At 48.1% G+C, this 22,141-nt stretch overlaps 2 protein-coding genes, 1 long non-coding RNA gene and 1 other non-coding gene across 19 annotated transcripts; 1 reads left to right on the top strand and 3 right to left on the bottom strand.

The window, feature by feature from the left end:
* Positions 1 to 8: 8 nt before the first annotated feature.
* On the bottom strand, positions 9 to 5,081 carry LOC102550011 (uncharacterized). 12 transcript variants are annotated; one of them, XR_015676431.1, is made up of 4 exons: positions 4,852 to 5,081; positions 3,870 to 3,934; positions 3,456 to 3,665; positions 9 to 563 (listed from the first exon to the last, which is right to left on the bottom strand). It is a non-coding gene; the product is annotated as an uncharacterized LOC102550011 (long non-coding RNA). The 12 variants fall into 12 exon arrangements; XR_015676426.1 differs by having other exon boundaries at positions 3,456 to 3,586; positions 4,852 to 4,952; XR_015676418.1 differs by lacking the exon at positions 4,852 to 5,081 and adding an exon at positions 4,752 to 4,784 and having other exon boundaries at positions 3,456 to 3,586.
* Gba1 (glucosylceramidase beta 1) lies at positions 4,850 to 18,610 on the top strand. Of its 3 annotated transcripts, none has more exons than XM_087633704.1 (12): positions 4,850 to 5,364; positions 9,847 to 9,933; positions 10,296 to 10,365; positions 10,738 to 10,929; positions 11,018 to 11,164; positions 12,212 to 12,345; positions 12,556 to 12,728; positions 12,938 to 13,172; positions 13,989 to 14,213; positions 14,574 to 14,737; positions 15,054 to 15,170; positions 15,259 to 18,610. In XM_087633704.1, the coding sequence occupies exons 3-12, from the start codon at positions 10,311 to 10,313 to the stop codon at positions 15,362 to 15,364; spliced, it is 1,548 nt and encodes a 515-aa protein (XP_087489830.1). In that variant the 5' UTR covers positions 4,850 to 5,364; positions 9,847 to 9,933; positions 10,296 to 10,310; the 3' UTR covers positions 15,365 to 18,610.
* Positions 11,252 to 11,326, bottom strand: Trnav-aac42 (transfer RNA valine (anticodon AAC) 42). The gene has a single exon. It is a non-coding gene; the product is annotated as a tRNA-Val (tRNA).
* Mtx1 (Metaxin 1) lies at positions 15,820 to 22,024 on the bottom strand. 3 transcript variants are annotated; one of them, NM_001399239.1, is made up of 8 exons: positions 20,799 to 21,423; positions 19,828 to 19,897; positions 19,631 to 19,710; positions 17,320 to 17,412; positions 17,017 to 17,199; positions 16,839 to 16,915; positions 16,229 to 16,383; positions 15,820 to 16,154 (listed from the first exon to the last, which is right to left on the bottom strand). In NM_001399239.1, exons 1-8 carry the CDS (start codon positions 21,312 to 21,314, stop codon positions 15,937 to 15,939), a joined length of 1,392 nt encoding a protein of 463 aa, NP_001386168.1. In that variant the 5' UTR covers positions 21,315 to 21,423; the 3' UTR covers positions 15,820 to 15,936. The 3 variants fall into 3 exon arrangements, with proteins under 3 accessions (NP_001386168.1, XP_087475775.1, NP_001094137.1); XM_087619649.1 differs by having other exon boundaries at positions 17,017 to 17,412; positions 20,799 to 22,024; NM_001100667.2 differs by lacking the exon at positions 17,320 to 17,412.
* Positions 22,025 to 22,141: the final 117 nt, after the last annotated feature.

The raw sequence follows: 22,141 nt of genomic DNA on the forward strand, positions 1-22,141 counted from the left end.
GACTTGCCTTGATGTATGACTTTTTTTTTTTTATTTACTTATTTTATGTATATGGATACACTACAGCTGTTTTCAGACACCAGAAGAGGGCACTGGATCCCATTACAGATGGTTGTGAGCCACCATGTGGTTGCTGGGATTTGAACTCAGGACCTCTGGAAGGGCAGTCAGTGCTCTTAACCGCTGAGCCATCTCTCCAGCACCTGAAGTATGACTTTCTGGGAAACCATGAGACTACTTCCATGCTGGTCTATGGAAGTTGGGGTAACCTAATCCTTGTCCCTGGGCCATGGTCATGCATTGTGGCTCCAGAATAAGTCATCTCTTAGTCCCCCCCCAAACAAGCAAATAAACAAATCCATAAACAACAATAAAACCATCTAAGTATATTTTCCCGGAAATTTTGGGTTTCTGCGCTCTTCTGCTGAAGCTTCTTCCTGCTTCCAGAAGCCACGTCTCTGCCGCACGTGTGCTCGATGCACCTGCATTGCTGGACATTGCTGGCCTAAGTCAAAAGGCATCTCTTTCTCCTGTCCTCGTCTCCATCTCCCATCTCCCGAAAGCTGCCAAGAGGTACAGCTTGCATTACGAATGGTTTCCCTTGCAAACACTAAGCTCTAATAAAATTCTCCTCAGAGCTGATTTTATAAAACTTTCAGAATCAGAAGTCAGGCTGGGCTGCATAGTTTGATGTTAGCCTAGACTATACAGTAAGATCTTATCTCTAATTAAATAAATTGAGTTAGTCTTCAATCTCCTGGTCCACTTTACCCCAGGCAGAATGTCTCCCAGCACCAAGAACTTTATCCCAGCACAGCTGATGTCCTCACTCATTTCCAGTCTTTTTTTTTTTTTGGAACTGGGGACCGAACCCAGGGCCTTGCGCTTCCTAGGCAAGCGCTCTACCACTGAGCTAAATCCCCAACCCCCCCCCCCAGTCTTTTTTTTTTAATTTTGTTCATTTATTATAATACATATTATAAGTACACCGTAGCTGTCTTCAGACACACCAGAAGAGGGCATCAGATCTCTTTACAGATGGTTGTAAGCCACCATGTGGTTGCTGGGAATTGAACTCAGAACCTCTGGAAGAGCAGTTGGGGCTCTCAACCACTGAGCCATCTCTCCAGCCCCTCATTTCCAGTCTTAACCAGCTCTTACCCTTTCGTTAAGGAATATTTTTGCAGGACTGTACAGATGCACACCTCAGCCCTGGCGAGGGTTGGGGCAGAGGCAAGCAGATCTCTCTGAGTTCCTGCATAACCTGGTCTGCCAGGGGCTACACAGAGAAACCCTGTGAAAGAAAGAAAAAGAGAGAGAGAGAGAGAGAGAGAGAGAGAGAGAGAGAGAGAGAGAAAGAAAGAAAGAGAGAGAGAGAGGGAGGGAGGAAGGAAGAAAAAAAGGGAAGAAAGAGAAACATTTTCTGTTTCTTCCTACCACTCTCTTATTTGTTTGTTTGTTTGTTTAAGACTAATTTTCACTATGTAGTGCTGGCTGTCCTAGAACTCACTATGTAGACTGGGATGATCTTTAACTCACAGGAATCCTGACTGCCTCTGCTTCCTGATCCAAGGTATATGCCATCAAGCAACTATAGTTTTATATATATACATATATACGTATATGTGTATATGTATGTGCATGTATATATGTATATGTATGTGTTTATATATGTGTGTATATGTGTATATGTATGTGCATGTATATATGTATATGTATGTGTTATATATGTGTTTATATATGTGTGTGTATATATGTGTATATGTATGTGCATGTATATATGTATGTGTATGTGTTTATATGTGTGTGTGTGTATATGTATATATATATTTGCAGCTCTTGTGTAGTATACTTGCTTGGAGGCCAGAAGAGGCCATAGACTCTTTGGACCTGGAGTCACAGAGAACTGTGAACTACCATGTGACTGCTGAGACTAGAACCTAGGTCTCCTAGAAGAGCAGCCGTATTTCCACTTCCGGTACCTCTCTAGCTCCCTAGTGTTTTCGTGTTTGTCTGTCTGTTTTAAAGACTTTTTTATTCCCAAACCCTCCTCTCATGCATGTGTGTGTGTGTGTGTGTGTGTGTGTGTGTGTTTGCACATGTACACCACAGTACACATATGTGTGTAAGTGTGGGAGTCAGAAGACAATATGTAGTAGTCTGTTCTCCTTCCAGCATGTGAGTCTCAGGGATTAAACTCAGGTCAGCAGGGTTGGGAGTACTCACAAACTGAGCCGCTTCTGGGGATGCGGCTTGGGAGTGATAGGTTTAAAGGCTCTGGAGAACTGGTTCAGTGGTTAAGAGCACGGTTGCTCTTCCAGAGGATCTATCTGGATCCCATTCTAGCACCCACATGGCAGTGACAATTGGTTCCTGGGGAATCTGATGCCCTCCTCTGGCCTCTGAGGACACAGCATTACATTGTGCACAAACATACATGCACACAAAACCAATCATACACACTCAAAAATCAAATCAAATCAAATCAAGAGGCTGTTGGGCCAGCTGTGGCACACAGTCATTTAATCCCAGTCCTCAGAGTCAGTAGCAGGTAGCTGTCTGTGAGGTCCAGGCCAGCCTGGCCTATTTAGTGAGTTCAGGCAAACAGAGCTACAAAGATGTAGCTGACCAGCGGATATTCAAGGTCTGCTTAGCCTGTACAGGCTGAGGAGTTCACACAAAGACCTTGCCTCTAAAACAATTTTTTTTTTTAAATCAAGGAATTGGAAACATAGCTCAAAGGTACTGGCCTGGGTCCCCAGCCTCACCTGCTGGCCAACAAGCATCTGCAACCGAGTTCCAGGGGATATGAAGCTGTCTTTTGGTCTTTGCAGGCTCTTGCACGATCATGGTACACACACATACATGCAGGCACACATAAAAATAAACAAGGGCTGGAGAGATGGCTCAGCAGTTAAGAGCACCGACTGCTCTTCCAGAGGTCCTGAGTTCAATTCCCAGCAACCACATGGTGGCTCACAACCATCTGTAATGGGATCAGATGCCCTCTTCTGGTGTGTCTGAAGACAGCAACAGTGTACTCATATATATAAAATAAATAAATCCTTTAAAAAAATAAAAAAATATAAAAATCTTTTATTTTTCATTATTTTAAGTCTAGGGCTGGAGTACTTGCCTAGCATTTGAGGCCCTGGGATCAGTGCCACATAAAGCAAATAAAACAAAACCCAGCTACCTTTTTTCTTTTTTAACATTAATCACCATCATCATCATCATCATCACTATTATTACTGTCTTAGGGTTTTACTGCTGTGCACAGACACCATGACCAACGCAACTCTTTTTTTTTTTTTTTTTTTTGGTTCTTTTTTTTGGAGCTGGGGACCGAACCCAGGGCCTTGTGCTTCCTAGGTAAGCGCTCTACCACTGAGCTAAATCCCCAGCCCCCCCAACGCAACTCTTATAAGAACAATATTTAATTAAGACTGGCTTACAGGTTCAGGGGTTCAGTCCAGTATCATCCAGGCAGGAACATGGCAGCATCCAGGCAGGCATGGTGCAGACAGAGCTGAGAGTTCTACATCTTCATCTGAAGGCTTCTAGCAGAATACTGATTTCCAGGCAGCTAGGATGAGGGTATTAAGCCCATGTCCACAGTGACACACCTACTCCAACAAGGCTACACCTCCTAATAGTGCCACTCCCTGGGTCAAGCGTATACAAACCATCATTAATTATTACTAATCATTATTATTAGCAGAGTCTCTCTACATAGCTCTGGCTGTCCAAGAACTCGTGTGTAGACCAGACTGGCCTCAAACGCACAGATCTCCCTGTTTTTCTGCTTTACTGAGATGTGGGCCAGCACGCTTGGTTTTAAGATGTATTTTTATTATGTGTATACTCACTCAGTCTGGTGTCCCTGGAGTTATCAGCAGCTGTGAGATACAGGATGTGGATGCTACCCCGTCCTCTGGAAGGGCAGGAAATACTCTTAACTGCTGAGCCATCTCTCCAGCACCCCCCACCCCCACGCACCCTGCTTTTAAAAATACCATAGAAGACAAATTCCAGATCAGGAATTTACTCAGTATCCCTGACACAGTGTATCCATCTTTAACTAACACTAGTATGCCAGTCCTGGTGGATCACCCCTGTAATCTCACTGAGAGGCTGAGGCAGCAGGATGGTCGAACGTCCAAGGCCAGGCAGAACAGGGTAGAAACACCCTGTCTCGAAAATTAAAACCAAAATAATCCCTACTCGTAAAAGAGTTTTAGGTTCCTACAACTGTGGGAGCAGCAAGATGCCCTCCAGGAATGGGAAAAGGGAGAGGCACTGCCCAGAGATGATGTCAGGCTGCAAGGCCTCTTGAATAATTCACAAGGACAGTGTAGCCTCAGGAAGGTTGGTACGCAGCCAGGACACCAAAAACAAGTGGGAGGTAAATGAACACTGCCCCACAGGGGCAGTTTCTGGAGATTTGATGCTGTGGTTCCCTAAGGAGTAAACTCTGGAATCTTGATTTGAGCTTACAGGGTAAGCTCACTGTGCAAACCCAATCGCCCCTCCTAACCTATTAGCAGAGTTTGGTCCTACAGACACAGTGCTGCATAAGCCACCCACCCTTGCCTCAACCCTTGCCTGGGTAGTCTACACAGTAGCCCAAGAACAAGCTTAGGCCTCACGTGGGCTTCACTTGTCAGTTAGACAACTCTGTCCCAGGAGAACCAATGAAGAGTAGGAGAAGGCCTGGGATCCCACTTTCTAAGGAGCCTTTATCTCCTTACTAAACTGAAGTCGTAGCCTCCAACTTGGCGTCTGCGCATTTTGGTACTGCAACTCTTAACGCGCAGGCTCAGAGGGGAACACGCCTCGCGCCCCGCCCACCTTACGCTCCCCGGACTCAAGTCTCACGCTCAGCCCGGGCCTCTAGCTACTTCTAGCTTTTATGGACCGCCCCGCTTCGGTTCTCCAGGATGTCCAACCCCACCGGTCCTTTTCCCGCCCCCTCCCCCGACCCCTCCCACGGTCCACACCCCGACTCTACACCTCGCCCCACCCCGCCTCACACCGGGTCCCGGCTCCCGTACAGTGTCCCGCCCACTCGCCTTTCGACTGCTGTGATTTCCTTTAGCCTCCGGTTGGGGCTGCTGTTTCTCCGATTAGATCTCAGGCTGAATTAATTGATACTAGGTTTGGTATCTTAATTTTCTTTCCCGCATTTGCACGGAACCATCCTGTTATTATCAGTTGCTGTGCTAGTTAGTTTTTGTCACTTTGACACAAATCTAGACATCTGGGAAGAGAGATTCTCATCTAAGGAATCGTATTTTTGATTTTTGGTTGGTATGAGAAGATCCAGCGCACTGTGTGGTATTACTACTCTCTACCCCTGGACAGGTAGGTGGTCCTAGGTTTAAGTAAGAGGCGGAGCAAACCATAGGGCACAGTCATCATTCCAGTTTCTACTTTAAGCGCCTAACCTGACTTTCCTCCGTGATGGATTATGTCTAGGAGTGGTAAAATGAAATGAACCCTTTCCTCCCCAAGTTGCTTTTAGTTATGGTGTGTATCACAGAAGCAAACTAGCATAGTTGCAAAGATACTTGTCACTCTGATATCCACGTGAGTGCACCTGGGGAAATGCACACACATTCAATAACTGAGTAAATACAACAGGACATAAATTTAATTTTTAAAAGGGGTGTGTGTGTGTGTGTGTGAAAGGTGGGCCAGATGGCTCAACCATTGCTGGAACACATTGTAAACACAGAAGGAAAAACAAACTCTAGAAAGTTGTCTTCTGACCTCCACACACATGTTATCATCCTCCTGCCCCACCAAAAACACAATAAACCATGATCTGGGCATGGTTATGCAAGTCTTTAATCTCAGCACTTATAGGCAGGCAGATCTCTCTGAGTTCGAGGCTAACCTGATTTACTGAGCCTGTTCTAGTCCAGGCTACATAGTGAAAAAACAATTTTTTTTTGACAGGGTTTCTCTGTGTCACCCTGGCTATCCTGGAACTCACTCTGTATAACAGGCTGACCTCGAATTCAGAGACCCACCTGCCTCAGCTTCCTGAGCACTGGGATTAAAGGTGTGTGCCACCACTGGCCAGGCCAACAATCAAGTTCCTACTGAAACAAAATTAGGCTCTACCTAAGATTAGCAGCAACTCACAGATAGACGTAGATCCTCACACAACCGATGGCAATTGCTGTAAGCTAGACATAAGAGCTATATGGGGCTATGAGTTTATATCACAGGATGGTTTATTTTGGGTTTTTGTGTATATGTGTCACTAGAGAAAGTGACATCTGACACATTGGGTGTTATATCACACTTCTGCAATCTCAGCACTTGGAGACAAAGCCACAGAGATTATTACAAGTTCCAGGCTAGGCTGGACTACAGTGAGACCCTAATTCAAGAAAGAAGAAAAACAACTAAATATAAAAACAAAATTTAAAAAAAAAAAAAAAAAAAACAGGGGCTGGAGAGATGGCTCAGTGGTTAAGAGCACCGACCTGCTCTTCCAGAGGTCCTGAGTTCAATTCCCAGCAACCACATGGTGGCTCACAACCATCTGTAATGTGATCTGATGCCTTCTTCTGGTGTGTCTGAAGACAGTGACAATATATCCACATCCATTAAATAAATAAATAAATCTTAAAAAAAAAACAGACCACAAAACTACTAAGTATACCCCTAGCTTAGACACTGGAGTTGAAAGACCCATTCTGCCTAGTGTGGTGGCACAGGCCTTTAATTCCAGTGCTCGGGAGGTAGACAGAGGCAGGCTCTGTGAGCTCAGGGCACTGTGCTTTATATAGTGAGTTCCAGGATAGCCAGAGCTAATAGTGACATCTAGCCTCCAAACAACAGCAAAGAAAGAAACAACAGAAAAGAAAAGAAATGAGAAGAAAAGAAAGGACCCATTCTGGGTTGGCCCACAAAGTCTATTTGATTCCCTCTTATACTCTTACTCTGGGTTTATGTACAGCTAATAGCACTGCTGTTTTTCCAGGGGACCTGGGTTCAACTCTCAGAACCTACATGGTGCCTCACAACTGTCTGTAACTCCAGTGGATCCAACATCCTCTTTCCTCTCTGTGGCCCCAGGCATTCACATGGTGTACAGACATACATGTAGGCAAAACACCCATACACACAAAAATAATAAATAAAGCCTAGTGTTAAGGAAATAAAGACATGGGCTGGAGAGATGGCTCAGCGGTTAAGAGCACTGACTGCTCTTCCAGAGGTCCTGAGTTCAAATCCCAGCAACCACATGGTGGCTCACAACCATCTGTAACAGGATGCTCTCTTCTGAAATATCTGAAGAGAACTACAGTATACTAACATATAAATAAAATAAATAAATCTTAAAAAAGGAAATAAAGAGATAAAACAGTTAAGTATAAATACACACTTCAAAACTCAGCTCTGAGGGGCTGGGGATTTAGCTCAGTGGTAGAGCGCTTGCCTAGCAAGCGCAAGGCCCTGGGTTTGGTCCCCAGCTCCGAAAAAAAAGAACCCAAAAAAATAAAAAAAAGAAGTATGGACTATCACCACTCTGCCAGAGCTGAGTTTTTTTTTTTTTTTTTTTTTTTTTGGTTCTTTTTTTCGGAGCTGGGGACCAAACCCAGGGCCTTGCGCTTGCTAGGCAAGCGCTCTACCACTGAGCTAAATCCCCAACCCCAAGTCCATACTTCTTTTTTTTTTTTTAAAGATTTATTCATTTATTATTTATAAGTACACTGTAAGTATCTTCAGACACACCAGAAGGGGGCATCAGATCTCTTTACAGATGGTTGTGAGCCACCATGTGGTTGCTGGGAATTGAACTCAGGACCTCTGGAAGAGCAGTCGGGTGCTCTTAACCGCTGAGCCATCTCTCCAGCCCAAGTCCATACTTCCAAAAGTCCATACCCGGCACTCAAGAGGCAAGGCAGGTGGATTTGAGTTCAAGGCCAGCCTAGTCTACAGAGCAATTTCAGGAATAGCCAGGGCTACACAGAGAAACCTGTCTAAAAAAGAAAAGGAAAAAGAAAAGAAAAAGGAAGAAGAAAGAAAAGAAAAAGAAAGAGAAATCAGCTCTGGCTAGAGATGTCAGAGTGCTTGTTGTGTGTTATGTATTAAGGCCACAAACACACAACTGGGGAATTGTGGATGAATGAAATAGACGGAAATCAGTCCCACTTCCTGGAAATCAGGAAGTCTTAAAAGGGTGGATACAGACAGCCGTAGTCATACAGTAGTTAAGTTTACTATAACAACCCGGCACTAATCCCTGTGACATAATAGATACTGAAAGGCTGTGAGGCTGCCTAGAACAAGTCAGACGTTTCCTTGAAGGTTTCCCACATAAACACTGGCCTGCTTACTTGCAACAATCGTGTGCAGTTCTATCATAACCACACCTAGTTGCTCTTCATCTCACAATAGCCCTAGGAGGCGGCTTGATCCCTCCTCATGGATAAGGAGCAGGCTTAGAGGAATTGATTTACTGAGTCTTAACATGATAAACAAACAGTACACCGTTGTGAGTTGCCAGGATTCAAATCAATGCATCTCGTAGAAACTATGCTTCAATACTGCCAGAGCAGTAATCAACTTTTTGAAGGTTATGTGATAAAGACTTCAGTGTCGTGATTATAAAAGCCTCATTCAACAAGCATAACGCTCCTGATTCTAATTACATGCTTCACTTGGCTTATCTTGCTAACTCTAGTAATGCCTCTGTGAGGTTGTGCTAGTGTCTGTGTTGGGCAAGTGTGGAAACAGGCTTAGAAACCTGGAATTAGTCAGATCATATGGTATGTGTCACTGCTAATAAATCTTATTTGATGTGATTTACAAAGAAACCTCAAGGACAGCTCTCTTTTTGTGTCCACCAAAGATAGACAGCATTTTCCAGTTTCTTTTTTTTCCCCCCTCCGGAAGCTGAGGAACGAACCCAGGGACCTGTGCTTGCTAGGCAAGTGCTCTACCACTGAGCTAAATTCCCAACCCTCCAGTTTCTTGTCAGGAAAGATGAGTAGCTTTCTAGCCAGCATCCGATGATGACACAAAGGAATGTAGAAAGGGCCAGTGAGGACTGACTACTCCTCCCTCAGGCCTGCTATCCAGAGCGAGACAGACAGCAGCTCCCTGCAGTTCATTGGAACTGCTGCCACCAGCTGTCTGAGAAGGGTCCTTTTTCCTCTCAAGGAGTCCTGTGAGTGCACCTGTCAACATTTCTGTCTGTCTTCATCTGTAACTCTGTAAGTATCTGACTCATGTGTCTCACTAGTCTCTTTAGAGCAAAGATTGTGTATATGTGAGGGTTTGTCGTTTTTCATGATAGGGTTTATCTGTGTAATAACCCTGGTTGTCCTGGAAATTGCTCTGTAGACCAGGCTGGCCTTGAACTCGAAGGGATCCCCCTGCCTCCTCCTCCCAAGTGCCAAATTTAAAGGCATGTGCCACCACTGCCAGGCTGTATGTGGGGTCTTTTAAATTTTGTTTTTATTTTTAAATTATATCTGTGTGACGGTATGTGCATGTGAATACAGTGTCCCTTAGAGGCTAGAAATCCTCTCTGTCTTGGATTTAGGAGCCTCTACTCAGCTGTTCATAAAATCCTTGTTAGAATTCTCTTCCTAAAGCTGTCATCCTTTAAGCCTCCCAAAACCTCACAGGGTATACAATGAATGAACAGCCTGGACGGATCCAGCTGCCCATCACAAATATGGCTTCGATTGCCTCACTTCCAGCATCACGTGACTGGTTTAGTCATCACGTGACTCTGTCCTCCCCTTTAAGCCGGAATTGCTGTGCTAGTCCGGCTCCAATAGATATGGTATCTGTCAATATACTTGTTTTATTTGGTAGATCTTCTAACTCTCCAAGACTCTGAAACTGCTACAATCTTCTTATCCACTGATCCTGAGGAGCTCAAGTTCTCAAGATCTTCCAGAGGTAAGGAAGCAGGGCTACAATTTGCCTGGTCAGTCTTGCTTCTGGAATTCTGCCCATCCAGATTAGGGAATTCAGTGAGTTCAGATTTTATTTTTTTAATTCAGGGCATCATGCTCTTGGAGTAAAGCACGGGTGGAGGGAGGACTGAAGGCTGAAATGGATGTGGGGGAAAGAGTGAAGAGAGCCCTCTTTGGAGTGGGCAACCGAGTAAAAGCAAGACCCCTCCAGTGTCTAAGGACATTGTCTGGTCACTAATAAAGGTGGGAGCCCATGCTGTAAACATCCACAGGCGGCTAAACTCTGGCCAGGAGAGTGGTCGCAGGATAGAGAGTCTTACATTCATTTCCTCATTTCCTTCTCAGAAGCGTCCTGGTGTCATGGCTGCCAGGTTCATAGGACTCTTCCTATTTCAGGCCATATCTTGGGCATATGGTGAGTCGAGGATGGGGATGGAGGCATGACGGTGTTTCCTTCCCCATAGTCCTCTGGGGCCTTTCACTATGATGGTGGACTTTCAGTAGGGACTCTGTAAGGCCCTTAGAGTGCCTGAGACATCTTTGGGCACAAGGAGTACAGGGGAAGGATTTATTTATTTTTATTTATTTTTATTTTTTTATTTTTATTTTTTCGGAGCTGGGGACCAAACCCAGGGCCTTGTGCTTGCTAGGCAAGCGCTCTACCACTGAGCTAAATCCCCGTCCCCTTATTTTTTTTTTTAATTGTTGTTCAGACTCCTTAACTAGCATGCTCAGTCCCCCATAAACCTACTTTGATGCTTGCCTGTGCTTGTGCCCTGCTTTCTAGGTGCCCAACCCTGCATCCCCAAAAGTTTTGGCTACAGCTCAGTGGTCTGTGTCTGCAATGCAACGTACTGTGACTCTCTTGACCCCCTGACCTTACCGGCTCTGGGTACCTTCAGCCGTTATGAGAGTACTCGAAGCGGACGTCGGATGGAGCTGAGTACCGGGTCCATCCAGGCCAACCGCACTGGCACAGGTAGCTCCTTTATCTGCCCCTCCAAACCTGGACCCCAAAGTCACTGTAGTGATAGTGATCTGGACTGATTTCCCCCTTCTTCTTCCAGGGCTCCTACTAACCTTGCAGCCAGAAGAGAAGTTCCAGAAAGTGAAAGGATTTGGAGGTGCCATGACAGATGCCACTGCGCTCAACATCCTTGCCTTGTCCCCCCCGGCTCAGAAACTGCTACTCAAGTCCTACTTCTCTAGCGAAGGTGAGAAAGGGCGGAGCAGGATGGCACACTGTAATGTATGCCCTTCTTTATAGCCTGGCTTTATTTCAGTTTTTTTTTTTTTCTTTTTTTCGGAGCTGGGGATCGAACCCAGGGCCTTGTGCTTGTTAGGCAAGCGCTCTACCACTGAGCTAAATCCCCAACCCCTCAGTTTTTTTTTTTTTAAATTACATTTTATTATCTGTTGTATGTGCTGTGCATGAGTGAGGAGGTCAGAGGACAATTTGCAGGTGTCCTCTGTCTCCTTCCACCATTTGGATCATGATTCAGGTCTTGCAGGCTTGGCAGGAAAAACTCTTACCCTACCCACTGAGCTGTCTTGCCAGGCTTTTTGCTCTCGCTTCCATATTTCCCCCTGACATTTGCCTCCCTTCCTTTTCTTCTCCCCTCTCCTCTCAGTCCCTCTTTGAGTGAGTCTCATGTATTCAAGACTCAAATCTACTGCAGTCAGTGATATCAGACTTTGAACTTCTGACCCTCCGGCGTCACATTTCCCGAATGCTGGAGTTCCCCTGTTTTATACAGTGTTGGAGCGCAGACTCAGGCTTCATGCACCCCTGGCAAGCATTCAGCCCCCTGAACTACATCCCCAGCCTGCCTCTGTTTTCCCCTCTTTCTCTTTGTCCCCTTCCTCCCTTACTTTCTGTAGATCAGGCTTCCCTCGAATACTGTGTAGCCATGACTAGCCTTGGACTCTTAGTTTTCTAAGGGCTGGGATTACAAGCAGATGCCACCAAGTGTACCTGACTCAGTGCCACTGATTCTCCACAATTCCACACCTAGACCCTGGCTCTGAATGAGACTCTGTGGAGGACAACTGATTCAAGCCAGTTTTCATACTCGCCTTATTTTATTTTATTTTATTTATTATGAGACAGGGCCTTGCCTTGTAGCCCCGGTTGGCTTGCTCACATTGATCCGGCTGCCTCAGCCTCTGGAGGGATGGGATTCCAGGCGTGGTGCCACCACGCTCGCTTCATACTCTCCTATTGATTCAGACCTCCCTATCTGGGCCATCCTTTCCTGCAGGCATTGAGTATAACATCATCCGGGTACCCATGGCCAGTTGTGACTTCTCCATCCGCATCTACACCTATGCTGACACCCCTAATGACTTCCAGTTATCCAACTTCAGCCTCCCGGAGGAAGACACCAAGCTCAAGGTGGGCATTGCAGTTGCTTCAGCCCTGTTGGTATTGCTGTCTTGGGGCTGGGAAGGTCCAGGTTAGAGCTGTCTAGAGCAATGTGGAACCTTCTACAGCCTATCTGACTTGGGGGTAAGAGGGTGGGGGCTGATGGTTGGACCTGATACACTGGTTGAACTAGTATGTGTTCCAGCTCTGGGTGTCTCTCTCTTGACTGTTTGTCTCCAGATACCCCTGATTCACCGAGCCCTGAAGATGTCCCCACGCCCCATTTCACTCTTTGCCAGTCCCTGGACATCACCCACTTGGCTCAAGACCAATGGAGCAGTGAATGGGAAAGGGTCACTCAAGGGTCACCCAGGGGATATCTATCACGAGGCCTGGGCCAATTACTTTGTCAAGTAAGGGATCCTCAGGGCCATGGGGTCTGGACCAGTCTCCCTTTTGGACACCTTAGTCTGCATTGTACCCCTTGACCTGCTCCACTTCCAGCTTGACCTCTGGCTCCTTTTTTCAACATTCCCTGCCTTTCAGTTTGTAGTTTTACCTATCGCCCATGTCTTGTCCACTTTCTTGGCCTTGATCACTCATGCCCTTTCTCTCTTGCCAGGTTTCTGGATGCTTATGCTACACACAACATCAAATTCTGGGCAGTGACAGCGGAGAATGAACCCTCTGCAGGGCTCTTCACTGGGTACCCCTTCCAATGCCTGGGCTTCACTGCTGAACATCAGAGAGACTTTATTTCCCATGATCTAGGGCCAGCCCTTGCCAACAGTTCTCATGATGTGAAGCTACTCATACTGGATGATCAGCGGCTGCTGCTACCCCGCTGGGCACAGGTGGTAAGTGCTATAACTTCCCAGGGTGTCCCAGTGGACTCCAAATCCATCCTTCAAAATGACTGCCTGCAATTTTAGAGTACTTTCCCTGGTGTCAGGGTTGAGGTAGGGTCTTGACTATATAAATGAGGCTGGCCTTAAAGTTGTGGGCATGTTCCTAACTCGTAAGTGCTGGGCCTATAGGCATCCACCACACCTGACTTCTGGTTTGTTTAGTTTTTTTTTTTCCTTTTGCGACAGGATCTCACTAGATAGCTTTGATTGGTCTGGAGTTATATAGACCAAGCTGGCCTTGAAGTCCTAGAGATCTACTTGCCTCTTATCTCCCAAGTGCTGGGATCAAAGTCACATACCGTTCATACCTGACCTCTCAGCTCCTTTTTTGTGTACATGTAGGTGTATGCGTGGGCTTTAGCTGACGATTCATCACGAGCAGCTGAGCTTGGTGTATTTTTTCTGCTTTTGTTTTTGAGACCGAGTCTCTCACTGAGCCCCACGGATCCACCTGTCCCTACCTGCCCAGGGCTGGGATTGCAAAGCCTTGCATAGGACACTCTGTTCCTCAGCTGCATGGCAAGAACCTCAGCAGCTCCAATCTGTCACTCCCAGGACACCCTAGGCTGGACCTGGTTGCCCAGGGCATTACCCTGCTCCGGACTTCCAGGGCCCCATGAACCACTGTTGTCAGTGTATCGCCTTCCAGTTGCTCAGTCCTACCACCCGTCTCTCAGGACACGTAGTTCCCCTCTCACAGCCCTCCATGCAGGGCTTATGGTCCGTGGCTCTGGTCCCAATTGCTCCTCCCCTTTCTCTGTGCAGGTGCTCTCTGACCCAGAGGCAGCCAAGTACGTTCATGGCATCGCTGTCCACTGGTATATGGATTTCCTGGCTCCAGCCAAAGCTACTTTAGGAGAGACACACCGCTTGTTCCCCAACATGATGCTCTTTGCTTCAGAGGCCTGCGTGGGCTCCAAGTTCTGGGAGCAGAGTGTTCGGTTAGGCTCCTGGGATCGAGGGATGCAGTACAGTCACAGCATCATTACGGTGAGCCGCCCCGTCTCCCGTCCCAGAGCACACCATCTGAGATCCCTTTGTAATCGCATACCCGCAGGCACACAGGCCTTCCTCCTCGGCTGACTTGCCAGCTTTCTCTCTGAGGCAACTGTGGGATGTCCTGATTCTCTTTTCCTTCACGATCTTCTTCATGTTTGGGACCCTGACAGCCATGTCTGCCTCCAACTTCTCAGCTCCTGAAGTGCCTCCATCTTCTTCACAGTCCTCATCTCAGACACTGAGACAGAGCGGCCCTTCAAATGAACAAAGCACTCCTAGTCCTTCTGTGATCCTGGGCTGTCTTTTCTAGAGATACCCATCTTTACCTTTTTACCCTGGCCTCTACTCTAGAACCTCCTTTACCACGTAACTGGATGGACTGACTGGAACCTTGCCCTGAATCCTGAAGGAGGGCCCAACTGGGTCCGCAACTTCGTTGATAGCCCCATCATTGTCGACATCCCCAAAGACACATTTTACAAGCAGCCCATGTTCTACCATCTCGGCCACTTCAGGTGAGTCGAGTGGGCATCCCATTCCATAGCAGGCCTCTCATCTGTATCAGGCTTACATCATCCCGGGCCATGAGGGAACAGGAATGTTTCTAGGGTGGCAACCCTGGGAGGGGCACCCTCCCTATTTGTTGCACCATATAGGTAGGAAGTGACTAGCTGGCCTCAGAGCCACAGATAATCCCCAGGTGACTGATGTCAGAGTCGTGCTGCAGGAGGACAGGACCAAGGCCCAGCAGCACAGCTGAGGCTCAGACCAGTCTGGCTGTGTTGCCCAGGGAAGCCTGGGGCCCCTGATGATGTCTGTCTTCGCATTCAGCAAGTTCATCCCTGAGGGATCTCAGCGAGTGGGCTTGGTGGCCAGTGAGAAGACCGACTTGGAAACAGTGGCACTGATACGCCCTGATGGCTCTGCAGTTGTGGTCGTGTTAAACCGGTAAGCTGGGTACAAGGGCAGGTCTGGGCCTGAGCAGTGTGAGGTGCTTGGCCTCAGCAGGTTGATTCTTGGCTTTTCTTCTCTCCAGATCGTCTAAGGATGTCCCTCTTACCATCAGTGATCCTGCCCTGGGCTTCATGGAGACCATCTCACCTGGCTACTCCATTCACACTTACCTATGGCGTCGCCAGTGAGGGAGGAGACCCCGAAGCAGGCACCTGGGCTTAGCACGGACATGGAAGGGAAAGTTAGCTCTGTGACTAAAGAAGGCATGGCGGGGCCTGGGTGACCTGACAGTGACACAGGGGCAGGGGCGAGGGTTTGGGTGTCTTATTCGTCTTTCCAGTACGTGCTGTGCATGGGTGGGAGGCCCTAGAGTCCCTCCATTTCCCACGGTTGTAAAGTGTGTGCCGTGTACTAGTTGCCTGTGGAGGCTGAGCCAGGTCCAGGGTGAGTTCATCATCTATGAAGCACAAGATGGGGATGCCTAGGGAAGATGGACCTGTGCAGAGGAGCGAGGTAAGTCAGTCTAAGGGCCGAAGCAGCTTTACAACCCGAGTGCCAGAGGGTAGGCCTGCACCTCCACATTCTCATTGTAGCATCTAAGAATGGCAGCAGCCCCATAAAGAAGAAAATATTTGATCCCAGCTAGTGTAAACAATTTTATTCTGAGGATAGCACCCCATTTTTGGCTGCTCCAACAATGGGGGGACAAAGGGGCATTTGGAATGCATGAATAGAAAAATCAGTCCTGGGAACAAGAACATCAGTCCTCTTCATCCTCCTCAGCCAAGTCCAAGGCCTGTGTGCATGGGGCCCGAGCAGGGCTTGCACGCTGGATGGAAACAATGCCACTGAGCAAGGCATAGCCCACCATGGCTGCCAGCCCTGCCAACACAGATAGAATCTGGGTCCGCCGCCGGTATGGTTCCTCCTCGGTCTCAGGGCCTGCTGGTGTCTGGCATGGAGGCGGTGGCACGTCAGCTAGGAGGCAAGGAGGGAAGGTGAGCGTGGGAGCTGGTCCTGGCCCCAGCCCATTCTCTCCATCTGCTCCTTACTTGCATCCCGGGGAAAGTAGAGGTTGAGGATGTGGGTGCAGTAGACACAGAGGTTCTGCAGCCCCCGAAGGTGGGCCTGCAGCTTCCCACTGGGCAGCTTTGCCTGCAGCAGCAGGACCAAATGGCTAAAAACAAAGGCGTCCAGGGAGGCAGGGCTGGAGAGAGAGAGAAGGGCCAGATGGAAGTGGACAGCTGCACAGAGAGGTCAACATGGTGCAGGAGGAAAGTCTGCTTCAGAGGGGGAGGCTCCAGACAGCAAGGGGTCATCCGGGAAGAGCAGGACACCTAGCTCTGGATTTGGTAGGGGAGCTCCCCAGGTGGCGCCAGCCTGGCCCTGAATGGAGCTCTATCCCAGGGCAGCATAAAGGACACATTGAGTGCTGCCCAGCCCAGCAGTCTCCTCCTGGGCCTGGCTTCTCTCCCACCTCACCCTCCTGTACCACCAAGGAGGTTCTAGCCACACACACAGCCCTCCTGTCACCAGAGCCAGTGTCTGTCCTCAGAACCTCTTGTTCACACCTCAGCCCCTCAGCCCCTCAGCCCAGGATTTGACACCTGAACCTGTATCTTCTTCCAGCATCCATTTATTCCCCCTTGGAGTCAGACTCACGCATCTCCAAAGAAGAACTTCCGAGAGCCCAGACGATGAGAGAGAAGGGTTAGGCACTCCCGAGCCTCCTGATACAGCTGTAGGGAGGACACACGGCATGTGGCTGTGACACTTCCCAATATAGATTCTCATTCCTAGCCGTCACCTTTAGGGTTCATCTCTTTTGTCCCAAAGCTACCTCTTTTTCTAGTTCCTCCTCGCTCTCCAATCTGTGCTCGCCACACAGTAGCTGCAGCCGCTCCATGTGCCGGCGTTGCATGCGGCCAGGCAGGAAGAAGTTGAGGGGAAAGGGCATAGCCTCTGCATACCACTTTCGGGTCACTTCCACATAGTTCTTGGCATCTATCCAAAAAGTATGGATCTGGATTGGGCAGACAGAAAGGAAGACAGAGTCTGAGCCAGTGCAGCTGCCTGACACCGGGCAGGCTACTAAGTCTCCTGGCACTCTGAGTATGTCCCCTTGCAGGCTGGGAGTACTCACTAGCATAGGGAGTAGTTTCTCCTCCAGCAGAGAAATGAAGGCTAAGGTATCTGCTCCTTGTCGAGCTGACAGATCGTAGTCAGCATTATACTTCTGTGGAAGAAATGTCCACTAGGTGAATACTGATTGATTGCAGGGGCGCTTTTTTAGTAGGGAAGGAACAGTAACCCCACACTAGCCTCCAGCACAGTAGAGGTAGAAGAGGGGAGTCTTTCCTGCTGAGGTCTCCTTGCCTCAGCCCAGCCAGTAGCCTGTTGCTGTTGGCAGAAGGCCTGGGCTTTGGAGCCCACTAGCTGTCAAGGTCCTGCACCCACTGGGGGGAGGAAAGAAGGCCTGGCCGCAAAGTGGGAGCAGCTCCCAGAGTTTCCACGGAAAGCTGGCAGTGTGCCCGCTGACAGCAACTTTCTAACAGTAACTTCCTGATCCAGACACCACAGAGCTAGCAAAGTGGAGCTCTCAACTGCAGGCTGGACCTCAGCCCATCTTAGGAATCAGGGGGTGCCATCCTTACCCTTCTTGAACTCAGTAGATTTACACCCAGCCACCCCAAGCCCCAGCTGGTCTCTTATGGCCAAGCTCTTGGCTATGTCTTATACTTCACTCCAAACTCATATGCACCATTACTGTACATTTATTCCACCAGTATTTCCATCGTAGTGTAGCCTACCTTTCCAGGCTTCAGTCTGGTCCTTAGCACCCCCTCCGCAGACTGAGAAAGCTTTGTACCTACACATCCTCTTCAACAGGATTCTTAAATTTTTCCTGAACCTCAGTTTCTCCTTTATGGAAGGAGACAGTAATCTTTTTCTCTCCATGTGGTTGGATTTGGAAATAATTTAGGAAAAAAAACCCTTTGGAAAATGAAAAGGCTGTGTTTATATGCAAGTAACCCAGGTCCTGCCAGAAACATTGGCTTTTATCTGGATCCTGTTTCTCTAGGCCTCTAAGCTTCCATTACTTTCCCAGCTCCCTGGAAAGTAGAAATGAAAAAGAGGATTCTATTTCTGACTGTATGTTCCCTCTTGGAACAACACTGTGAATGCCAGACCTCTTAGAGCAGGCTGCCTGAGCACCCTAGCTTGCAAGTAAAGAACTGTGGTTGGTGAGACGGCTTAGCAGGTTAATGTTCTTGCTGTCAGGCTCAGGGACATGAGTTCCATTCCAGGGGCCCACATAGTAGAAGGATAGGGCTTATTCTACCAAGTTGTCTAGGGTCTCCCCAAGTGTGTCACAGCATGTGTGCACACACACACCCCCAAAACATGAGAAATAAATGTTTATAAAACAAAAATACTTTATTGCTTTGAGAAGTTAAATCGCCTGTCTAACCTCATGGTCAATGACGGAATAACTGAGCTAAGGCTTCCCTCCATTCTCTTGGAATTCTTTAAACATCCCAGCCTTGCACTAAGCTTTGTCCATCCCGAGTCCTACATCCAGCATGACTGAAGAAGATAAATAGCCCTTAGAAATCAGTATCTGGGGTTGGGGATTTAGCTCAGCGGTAGAGCGCTTGCCTAGTGAGCGCAAGGCCCTGGGTTCGGTCCCCAGCTCCGAAAAAAAGAAAAGGGAAAAAAAAAAAAAAAAAAAGGAAATCAATATCTACACCCCATACTCCTTTGACAGGGTCTCATGATATAGCCCAGGCTGGCCTGGAATTCTCCATAGAGCAGGCTGACTTTAACTACAGAGATCTGCCTGCCTCTGCCTTCCAAGTGCTGGGATTAAAGGTGTTTGGTACCACTGCCCAGTGACTTTTATCTTTTTTGAGAGAAGGTCTTATGTGTTCCAGGCTGGCCCCAAACACACTATGTAGCCAAAGATGATTTTAAATTTCTGGTCACCACACTTCTACCAAGTGCTGTGATTATATATTATATAATATTATATATTAGGAATTCCTTTCTGGTCCACCCCAAAGCCAACTGCTGTTCTCTACTCTTCTTTATTTTCCATGTGTCAGCCCGTGTATTTCTCTCCCTCCCTGCCCATTTGATTTCTTGGTCTATCCCACCCCTCAACGCCTTAAGTTTAAAATCTGGTCAACTGCTTATCACAATAACACTGTATTTTTTTTTTTCCCCTTTTTCTTTTTTTCGGAGCTGGGGACCGAACCCAGGTCCTTGCGCTTGCTAGGCAAGTGCTCTACCACTGAGCTAAATCCCCAACCCCAACACTGTATTCTTATGCTGCTCCTCGGTGCTCTGGAGCACGCTTATCTTCCTTGGCATGTGCCTGGTGTTCAATAAATAAACATTGCTCTGCACAGGCTGGATTTCTTCCATTGTCAGCCCCCATTCAAGCCACCTACCTCTTTACGAAGGTGGGTGATGATCTTGTGTGGTTCTGTGATGACTTTTCCACTACTGGTTCGAAGAGCAGGCAGAGTCCCTAATATTGAAAAGATATTGAAAAGATCTAGCTTGCCTAGTCATACTGATTTGCCTTACATTCCTGCCTCCTGTTCCTCCCCTTGCACATTCCCTTCCCTACAGGGACACTGTATACCTGAAGGGCTCTGCCAAGGATTGCTGATCTTGTGTACCTTCAGTGGAGCACATGTAAATCTGGTATAGGTCTGCAGGGAAGGAAGCAGAAGGTAGAGAGGCCAGAATATGGCTTCACAAAGAAACCAAGGAAAGAAATAGTGACTCAATAAATTATGTGCTATGATCTATACTTAGCAATTTGATACCAAAAGGAGAGGTGGAAAGAGGGTGCCATTCCCATTTACAGATGGGCAAATGGGACCAGAGAGTTTATGGACATGTTTATATGTCCATATCCAAAATTACACATTAGGAAAATATTTCTACCCTTCTGCCATCTACATTGTAAAACCTATTCACAAAAGCTTTCCCAAATACTCCTCTTCCTGGAAGTACTGACTTACTTTGGCAGTCTCTGTACCGTTCCTACTTTACATCATACACCTGATCGTTTTATTATTTGCTTATACGTTTGCCTCTCTGTAAACAATATTAATATGGGGGTCAAAATTGTATTGCAAGGCGATGTTTTAATGTAAGAAGCATAAGTGGTTTTTATAATCCCGAAGAATGGAGTGAAGCAAGTCTGCCTATTTTTAAAGCTCCTCCTACAGTCTTGCCGTGGGGCTGCCTGATCTAAGAAAACTAAACTCAATAAATTCTTAGTGGAAAAAAGGAAGTGAAGGGGACTGAGAGGGCAGAAATGCTAAGTCTAAGACTACTGAGATCGCTCAGTAGGAGGTTACTCCAAGGTCACACAGCCAATAAATTGACAAGCAATGTCTAAAACCCATCTTCTAAAGCCTTGACCAAGCCTATTTTCACTGTTACACAAATCTATTCTAGGAAATCATAGCGCGAGGCACGGAGACCACGTCGGCCTTTGATTGCCTCAGTTTCTCTCAATACGCTTAAGTTTGGGTTCTAGGCAAAGCTCGAGCACACACTCCAGCTCTCCAGGGATCAGAGGACGCATGCATAATCCCTCACCAGCACGGCCAGACTATCCAGGTCCACCGACGGCAATCCCCAGCCCCCAGACCAGCAGAATAGCTCCATGGGCGCCGCCATCTTGCACATTCTCTGACCCGGAAGCACCCTCTCATAAGCGTCCGCCTTCTCTCGCCAGGAGGAACAGCCCCTGGTCTCTGCCTGTGTAGCCACTCGGAGTTTGAGGTCTAGGGAGGCGTGGCTTCTCGCGGCTGGAGAAGCGGCTGCACTGGAGGAGGTGGAGCATTGCCCTTCTGAGGAGCGCCGAGGGCTCGTCCTGAGGCGGCCCCCGTAAGGCAGCAGGGCTGCGGTCCAGGCGCGCTTGGGAGATTCACGGTGCCTCTGCCGAGCATAGCCACGAACCGCCGGAGACAAGCAGGGCTTGGAAGAGGGGCATCTGGTGCGGCTTAACGGCCTTTGGGGGCTCTTGCCAAACTGCACATGGCCTCGACTACACCGGGACCTCTCAAATCTCTGCCCGGAGCGGACGTTGCGGGGGGGTCCCCCGAGCCGCATGTTTTCCACAGCGCGTTATGTTTGGAGCCGGCTTCGCGCTGCCTGTCGCCATGGAAACAAAACAGGGGCGGTGGCGGCGCCGGAGCTGAGGCCCGGCTGGGGCCGGAGTGGGGGAAGGGGAGGTGCGGCTCGCGGGCTGTCGCCTTCGTAACGGGAACTCCTGGTTGGTCCCAAGCTCCCCTTGGGTTCACCCCGGATAAGGCCTTCCCGCGGTACCCAGTGTACACCAGTCCCACCCTCGCTCCTATCTTCTAGTTTTCTGATCCAGCCTCTGGTGATGATTTTCCTTTTCTGATGGTTTAGATTTCCTCGTCTAGTTCTCGTCGGGCGCTTCCAGACTTCCATTTTTCCCAAGAGTGAGGGAAAATGGAGGAAAAAGTGGACGCACGTCAGGAACACAACACACTGCAATAAAAAGTATCTGCTATGTCACATCAATCGGCCTCATGTCGTGATCCTCTAGGTGCTGTAGCAAGCTAGTTTATGGTCAAAGGATGGTCCACTGCCATCCATTTCCGCCAACTGTGAAATAATGCCGAGTAGTGGCAGGGGATTCTGCCTTTTCCAACCACCGCTTGCAGAAAACAGTAGCACTTGGTAGCGCTGTTAAGTTGAAAGCTCCCAAGAACCAGATGCCAGGGTAAAGAGAAGCATCTTTGAGGAGGACTATTCTGGAGGAGCAGGAGGCAAGGAAAGCTCTAGGACTCTTTCCCATGCCCCTGGTTCCTGAAGCTGGTGATGCCTCCAAGGTGATTGGCAGCTCTTTGTTTCAGCCCCCCCCCCCAGCCCGCCTGCTGCCCCCCCCCACCCCAGCTCGCTCCTCAGTC

The sequence above is a fragment of the Rattus norvegicus genome, chromosome 2 (genome assembly GCF_021556685.1).
Source record: "Rattus norvegicus strain SHRSP/BbbUtx chromosome 2, alternate assembly SHRSP_T2T, whole genome shotgun sequence".
In the NCBI taxonomy this organism is placed as follows: Eukaryota; Metazoa; Chordata; class Mammalia; order Rodentia; family Muridae; genus Rattus; species Rattus norvegicus.

Coding starts and splice junctions, on each gene's coding strand:
- Gba1 (XM_087633704.1), top strand. CDS start 10,311: ATGGCTGCCAGGTTCATAGGACTCTTCCTATTTCAGGCCATATCTTGG. Junction 10,930..11,017: donor GGCCAACCGCACTGGCACAG/GTAGCTCCTTTA, acceptor TTCTTCTTCCAG/GGCTCCTACTAACCTTGCAG. Junction 15,171..15,258: donor GTTGTGGTCGTGTTAAACCG/GTAAGCTGGGTA, acceptor TCTTCTCTCCAG/ATCGTCTAAGGATGTCCCTC.
- Mtx1 (XM_087619649.1), bottom strand. CDS start 21,314: ATGCGGCTCGGGGGACCCCCCCGCAACGTCCGCTCCGGGCAGAGATTT. Junction 19,898..20,798: donor TGGATAGTCTGGCCGTGCTG/GTGAGGGATTAT, acceptor CCTTCCCTGCAG/ACCTATACCAGATTTACATG. Junction 17,413..19,630: donor TCACCCACCTTCGTAAAGAG/GTAGGTGGCTTG, acceptor TTTCTTCCACAG/AAGTATAATGCTGACTACGA.